General features: G+C 60.3%; 2 protein-coding genes across 3 annotated transcripts in view; one reads left to right on the plus strand and one right to left on the minus strand.

Annotated features, from left to right (window-relative positions):
- Window positions 1–3,654, plus strand: part of SHMT2 (serine hydroxymethyltransferase 2) — an 8,527-nt gene extending 4,873 nt beyond the window's left edge. For both annotated transcript variants that reach the window (XM_044680605.1, XM_044680606.1), the window contains exons 4-12: window positions 365–565; window positions 814–895; window positions 1,051–1,173; window positions 1,280–1,419; window positions 1,850–2,015; window positions 2,667–2,766; window positions 2,852–3,007; window positions 3,093–3,200; window positions 3,297–3,654. In XM_044680605.1, the coding sequence (XP_044536540.1) occupies window positions 365–565; window positions 814–895; window positions 1,051–1,173; window positions 1,280–1,419; window positions 1,850–2,015; window positions 2,667–2,766; window positions 2,852–3,007; window positions 3,093–3,200; window positions 3,297–3,424 (1,204 nt within the window). In that variant the 3' untranslated portion in view covers window positions 3,425–3,654. The remainder of the gene's footprint in view (window positions 1–364; window positions 566–813; window positions 896–1,050; window positions 1,174–1,279; window positions 1,420–1,849; window positions 2,016–2,666; window positions 2,767–2,851; window positions 3,008–3,092; window positions 3,201–3,296) is intronic.
- Window positions 3,655–4,178: 524 nt separating this feature from the next.
- NDUFA4L2 (NDUFA4 mitochondrial complex associated like 2) lies at window positions 4,179–5,958 on the minus strand. The gene is made up of 4 exons (XM_044680607.1): window positions 5,830–5,958; window positions 5,226–5,314; window positions 4,420–4,480; window positions 4,179–4,306 (listed from the first exon to the last, which is right to left on the minus strand). The coding sequence occupies exons 1-4, from the start codon at window positions 5,884–5,886 to the stop codon at window positions 4,250–4,252; spliced, it is 264 nt and encodes an 87-aa protein (XP_044536542.1). The 5' UTR covers window positions 5,887–5,958; the 3' UTR covers window positions 4,179–4,249.
- Window positions 5,959–6,355: the final 397 nt, after the last annotated feature.

Below are 6,355 nucleotides of genomic sequence, written 5' to 3' on the forward strand. Positions count from 1 at the left end.
CTGATCTCTCCCGCCTCTCTCATTCTCTCTCTGTCCCCCCTTTCTTCTCTTTCTCCTCTCTCTTCACTTTCTTCTCTCCTCTTTCTCTTCTCTCTCCTCTCTTCTCTCACTTCTCTCTCCTCTGTCTCTCCTCTCACTTTCTCTATCTTCTCTTTTCTCTCCTCTCTCTTCTTTCTCCCTCTTCTCTCTTTCTCTCCTCTCTCCTTCTCTCTGTGTTCTCTTCTCTCTCTCACTTCTCTCTCCTCTCTTTCTCTCAAATGAATTGGCTTTTTCTGCTTGCCATTTCAGTTGCAATTGAAGAGGCAGAAGCACTTTGTGGTGTCCATTTTTAACCCCTTCTTTTCCTCCCCTTCCTCAATGCCAGGTATTACGGAGGAGCCGAGGTAGTGGATGAGATTGAGCTGTTGTGCCAGCGACGTGCCCTAGAGGCCTTTGACCTTGACCCTGCCCGATGGGGAGTCAATGTCCAGCCATATTCAGGGTCCCCGGCCAATCTGGCTGCTTATACAGCTGTCCTGCAGCCCCACGACAGGATCATGGGATTGGATCTGCCCGATGGAGGCCAGTGAGTTTGAAGGAGAAGGGGGGAAGCAGCTTTGTAGAACAATTCCTTCAGAGCCAATCAAAGGCTCAGAAATGAGATCTCAAAGATTTAGGGTTTTGCTTTTGCTTAAGTGGAATTTCCCTGGGATGGGGAGAGGGAATGGGGTGGGGGACCTAAGACAAAAGGAACTGGGGCTTCTGGGGATGCTGAGCCTGGGTTTGGGGATTTTTCCCCTGAGATCTTGGCTTGTTTGACTCTCCTTCCCCTAGTCTCACTCACGGTTATATGTCCAATGTCAAGCGAATCTCAGCCACGTCCATCTTCTTTGAATCTATGCCCTATAAACTCAACGTGAGTGACCAGGGACAGGGAGACATGGGACATTGGAGGCCTGGGGGGTGGGGGGGGATGTTCCATGGGAGAAGCCCTCCAGGGTTGAGAGGAGGAGAGAAATGTGATTCTCTCCCCCGCCAGAGCCTCAGTTATCCATTTGTCCATCCGTTCAGCCTTCAACTGGCCTCATTGATTACGAGCAGCTGGCCATCACTGCCCGGCTGTTCCGGCCACGTCTCATCATTGCGGGCACCAGCGCCTATGCTCGTCTCATCGATTATGCCCGCATGAGGGAGGTAGGTCAGGGAGCGACTTTTGGGGCCTTTTGGGGAGCTCTCCTCGGTGGCGTCAGTCTTACCCCTCTCCCAGCCCTTCCAAGCCGAGCTCCTGTCCTTCTTCCAGGTGTGTGATGAGGTCAAAGCCCACCTGCTGGCTGACATGGCGCACATCAGTGGGCTGGTAGCTGCCAAAGTCATCCCTTCACCCTTCGACCATGCAGACATCGTCACAACCACCACCCACAAGACCTTGCGGGGGGCCAGGTCAGGGCTCAAATTCCTTCTTCTCTCTACATTCCAAACACACACCCCTCTTGGGGAGGGATGGGTCACCAGACTCCCTCAGGATGCTCTGATGGACGGTCTAACGGGGGATTATTAAGAGGACAGAAAACAAGTCGAGGATCCACTTGGGAACTGGGAAAGGTCTGCCCAGAAGATTATTTCCTCTTCCCCCCCAGGTACCCTCCTCCTGGGCTCTTCTGTCCTAAGTTCGGAATTCCTGGATGATGCCTGTGGTCATCCCCCTCCTCTCTCTGTCAGCCAGTCCGTCCTCATTGGCTGGAATTGCTCCCCCCAATCCTGTTATGAGTCTCCTCTGCCTAGAAGACCAGACCCCTTGCCCTGTTGTCCTTCCTTCCATCTTCTCCCACAGGCTGGGCTCCTCATTTCCGTTTTTCCTCTCTCTTGGTAGGTCAGGGCTCATTTTCTATCGTAAGGGGGTGCAGTCTGTGGACCCCAAGACCGGCCGAGAGATCCTCTACACGTTTGAGGACCGAATCAACTTTGCTGTGTTCCCTTCCCTGCAGGGGGGGCCCCATAACCATGCCATTGCCGCTGTGGCAGTGGCCCTCAAGCAGGTAGGGGGGCTGGTTGGAATGAATGAGCTCTTTGTGCTTCCCTGGAACTGCCGACCTGGGGCGCAGCAGTAGGGAGAGATGATGGAGCTTTAGTCCCTGAGGGGCCCAGAGGGAGCAAGGCATCTGGGGGGTGGGAGGAGTGCCATGGAAGGCCTGCAAGATGGAGGTAGTTCAGTCCTGTCTGACACTCCGTGACCCCCTTGGGGGTTTTCTTGGCAAAGACACTGGGGCGGTTGGCCATTTCCTTCTCCAGCTTATTTTACAGATGAGGAAACTGAGGCCAACAGGAGGAAGTGACTTGCCCAGAGTCACCCAGCTAGGAAGTGTCTGAGCTCAGGTCTTTCTGATTCCAGGCCTGGCACTCTATCTACAGTGCCAGCTTGCTGTCCATCTGCCAGATAAGGAGAAAGGGCTCCGCACTAACTTGTTTTCACTGAAGGGGCTCTGGCCCTGGGTGGGGAGAGAGTGCCAGTGCCTTTGGGACCTTAAGCAGGTCCCGGCCTTTAGGCTTTATGGTCCCCCTCCATGAAATGGGGGATATGCTTGGTGGGCCCATCTCAGCATCTCTTTGTAAGTGCTTAGAGTTCAGAAGCATCTGGGATGCCCCTGGAAGTGTGGGTGATTGGGCGTCCCCCTCTGTGCCCTCTCCAGGTCAATACCCCGATGTTCCGCGAGTATTCCAAGCAGGTCCTTCGCAATGCCCGGGCCATGGCTGACGCGCTTCTCCAGAGGGGCTATTCCCTGGTGTCTGGTGAGGGGTCGGGGTGAAGGTGGGGAGGGCGCCTCCTTGGAGGACAATGGGGACCCACTCCTGCCCCTCCACTCTCCTTCTCCAGGCGGCACCGATAACCACTTGGTTCTGGTGGACCTACGGCCCAAAGGGCTGGACGGAGCGAGGGCTGAGCGTGTCCTGGAACTCGTGTCTATCACTGCCAACAAGAACACCTGCCCCGGGGACCGCAGCGCCATCACCCCAGGGGGCCTCCGTCTCGGTAGGTGGGGAGGAGGGGCAGGCCCACAGATGGGGTTTCCTAAGGGCCGGGCCAGCATTCTAATCCTGCTTTTCCTGCTGACCAGGGGCCCCGGCCTTGACCTCCCGACACTTTCGAGAAGACGACTTCCGCCAAGTGGTGAACTTTATCGACGAGGGTGTTCAGATCGGGCTGGACGTGAAGAGCCGGACAGGTGAGGGGGGCTCCCTGGCCCTTTCTCCTCCCCCTAGCGTGGGGGGTCTGGGAGGGCCCCATCTGCCCCCCCTTACCATCCATCCCCCCTTTGCAGGGAAGCTCCAAGATTTCAAATCATTCCTCCTGAACGACCCTGAAACAAGACAGCGCCTGGCGGACCTCAGGCAGCGGGTGGAAGCCTTTGCCCGGGCCTTTCCCATGCCGGGCTTCGAGGAGCGATAAGGGCCCTTCCTGCTGAGCAGACTAAGGGAGAGAAGGACCTTCTTGCTCCCCTTCTTTGCTGAGGCCCCTCACTAAGTTTGTAGCCGAGTTTTCTAACCCTCCCCGGAAGTGGGGGCTGGGTTTCCGGCCCCCTCTCCCTGCCTTCCTGCCTCCTAGTGCTGCTCTCCTGGGGTGGGGGGGGGGTGCCCCTGCCCCTGTCCCTGCTTGTCTAATAAAACTGCTGCCACTTGGCCTCGGTGTCTTCCCTCCCCGGGCCTGGGCTGCCTCCCCTCCCAGTGACTGGTGACTGATCCCAGCCCCAAGCCGACACCAGGCGTGATTAGCGGGCGCAGCAAATTCAATTTGTTAAATGAAATTGTATTTTGCCCACGGCTGCCTCTGCCTGGTCCCCCGAGGTTGGCCATGGGGGGAGGGAGGGAGGCATTGTGGGAGCTCTCCCGGCACAGGTGGGGGCCTCCCCTGCATGGGGAGAGGCACGTCCCGGCGGGGCAGGGGAGGGTGGGGCCCGCGGAGCCTGAGCCCGTGCCCAGGGGAGAAGCAAAGCCAGGCGGGCCTGGGCTGCACGTCTGACACGCCAGCTCCTGGCTCCGTGCCCCAGCCCGGGTGCTTTCCGGCGTCCCCCCTGCTTCCTCCCAGGGCCCGGCCGGCCGCCTGAGACTCGGGCGGGGTCAGAGGTGCTTCCGCTGCCCTGGACATCGGGAGTGGGGGGGAGGGTGGCCCCCCAGAGCGTGGGAACAGCGGCGGCGATCAGGAGCAGCTTTGGCCTTTCAGGGCGTTTTATTAGAATGGAGCCCCCGGCTGCTGCCCCTCCCCTGCGCTCCCACTTCAGAAGTCCGGCCGGTCCTTCTTCAGTTTCTTGTAGTCCATGGAGACAGCCAGGAACTGCGGGGAGGGCGGAAGGAGAGCCGTTTGCCCTGGGCCAGTCCCCGCCCACCCACCCCCCAGCTCCGAGGGCCAGGGAGGGAGCAAGAAGAGGCGTGGTGGGCCAGCATTACCTTGTACTGGTCATTGGGGCTCAGGCGGTTCCAGGGTTCGGGATTGTTCTTCCTGTCCCAGCTGGTAGGGGGCAGGCGGGGGAGAAGGGGCTGGGTAAGTGCAGGCCCCGGGCGGAAGCCCCCCTCCATCCCTCCCTCCCTTTGCCTCAGCCCCCCCCCTCCCCGGGGATATGCGCTGCCACACACTGATGTACGGGGGTGGGAGAAGCTGCCAGGGCGGGCGCCAGGCGGCCTGTCACCGCTGTCAAGCGCGGGGCTCCAGCTGACAGCTCAGCCCCACGGCCACCCCCTCCTCCTCCTCCCAGCTTCTGGGGCGCCTCTACAGGCCCTTCCTCGCGGGGCCTCGGTGGCCACATCGGAGTGGGGAGGGCAGTGCTGGGAATTTAGGGGATGGCTTGGAGGGCTGCCCGGAAGGGTACAGGGCTTAGAAGCGGACCCAGGAAATGGGCTGCGGGAGCCCCTGGCTTGCTTCCTGGAGTGAGGAAGGGTCCCATCCCCCGCGGCGGCAATTGAGCCGCCAGTCCTAACACCCGGCCGCAGGCAGAGTGGCGTCGCCATGGCAACCGGGCTGGGAGCTCAGTGCGGTCACCCGGACCACCTGAGCTGGGCCCAAGGCTTATGTGGGATGCAAGGGGCTGGGGAAGGGCGCAGGGAGAGCCAGGTTTGAGTCCTGAGCCTGACGCTTGCAAGTAGGGTGGTCGAGGGCGAGTCCGGTCCAGAGAGCCCCTCTGCTGCTGCTCCCCGCGGGGTGCCAACAGCCGTTCCCCCCTCAGCTCGAACCCAAGCCTCCTCAGGCCCTTCCTTACCTGACGTCGGGGCTGCGTAGGGCGAGTCTAAGCAGGTAAAGGGCAGCGCTGCCCATCCCCAGGCCAATGAAGCTGATCAGTGGGATGAGCTGGGGAGGGGGGGGGGGGCAGGAAGAGGACTTCAATGGGAGAGCTGTTCAGAGGCAGACACTTTCCTCCCACCCTGGAGGAGAGTCAGACCCCCTTCCCCCGTCCTCCAACCCCAAACTGTAGGTACCCCAACCCCCAAAAGCCTGATTCCCAGAGGCCCCTGTGGGTCCTGGCCTCTCCAGCTTTCCCATTCAATGGGAAAAGGGCCCAAGGGACCCTTTTCTGCTTCTTTCTCTAGATTTCTTGGTTCCGAACTTGCTCTGCCCCGCCGGGGCCCCCATCCCAGTTAGATGGCTCTCCGCCCTGGGCAGCATAGGCCCACTTCCCACAAGTCCACTTGGGCTGCAGCGAAGGAGGGGAAAGTGAGGAAGGAGTGGGGGTCGGAAGACCTGGAGAAGAGGGCCAGTTCCCAGAGGATCCTGGAGCCAGCAGGATCGGAGCTGGGGCCCATTGGGCTGGAGGGCTACGGGAGGAGAGAAGCAGATCTGGGGTCCCATAGCAGGGATGGACTCACTCCGGGGTTTCTCTTGACCTGCCTGATGAAACGGTCCCAAAATTTGGTTGCCAACATGTTGCCTCGGCGGTCTCCGTTCTCGTCCTTCTCCTCTGCTTCCACTCTCTCTCTTCTTGGGTCCCCACCTCTCCCCCACCCTGTTCGCCCAGGGCTCTGGGAGGGGTCAGCTCAGCCCAGCCCTGAGCGTGCCTCCACCCCCTCCACTTCGCCTCCTCTCCTCCAGCCGCGGAACTGGAGCTAGACTTGGGAGAAGGGCTTGGGGGCTGGCGTCGCCAAGGGGCTGCCCCTTCCTGCCATTCCCAGGCTGGGAGTACACCCCTGCCGCGCCCAGTCTGAGCAATGGGGCGACGACCCTCCTGAAGCCTTCCCCCGCCTGCACACGGAGTATTTTTAGTTTGGGGGACTAGGAAGAAGTTGGGGTGGGGGACAGGAAATCCCTATTTTTGAGCCAGGAAAACCGACAGGAGGAGGTGGCACTGGGGTAGAGGAGTTGATTGGGGCTAGAATCCAGGGGCTTCTGCCTGCG

The sequence above is a fragment of the Gracilinanus agilis genome, chromosome 6 (assembly GCF_016433145.1).
Source record: "Gracilinanus agilis isolate LMUSP501 chromosome 6, AgileGrace, whole genome shotgun sequence".
Lineage (NCBI taxonomy): Eukaryota > Metazoa > Chordata > Mammalia > Didelphimorphia > Didelphidae > Gracilinanus > Gracilinanus agilis.

Excerpts from the sequence above, each read along its gene's own strand:
- NDUFA4L2 (XM_044680607.1), bottom strand. The coding sequence starts at position 5,886 with ATGTTGGCAACCAAATTTTGGGACCGTTTCATCAGGCAGGTCAAGAGA. Across the intron at positions 5,315-5,829 it reads AGGTCAAGAGAAACCCCGGA|CTCATCCCACTGATCAGCTT; the intron begins GTGAGTCCATCC and ends CCCCCTCCCCAG. Across the intron at positions 4,481-5,225 it reads CTACGCAGCCCCGACGTCAG|CTGGGACAGGAAGAACAATC; the intron begins GTAAGGAAGGGC and ends GCCCCCTACCAG.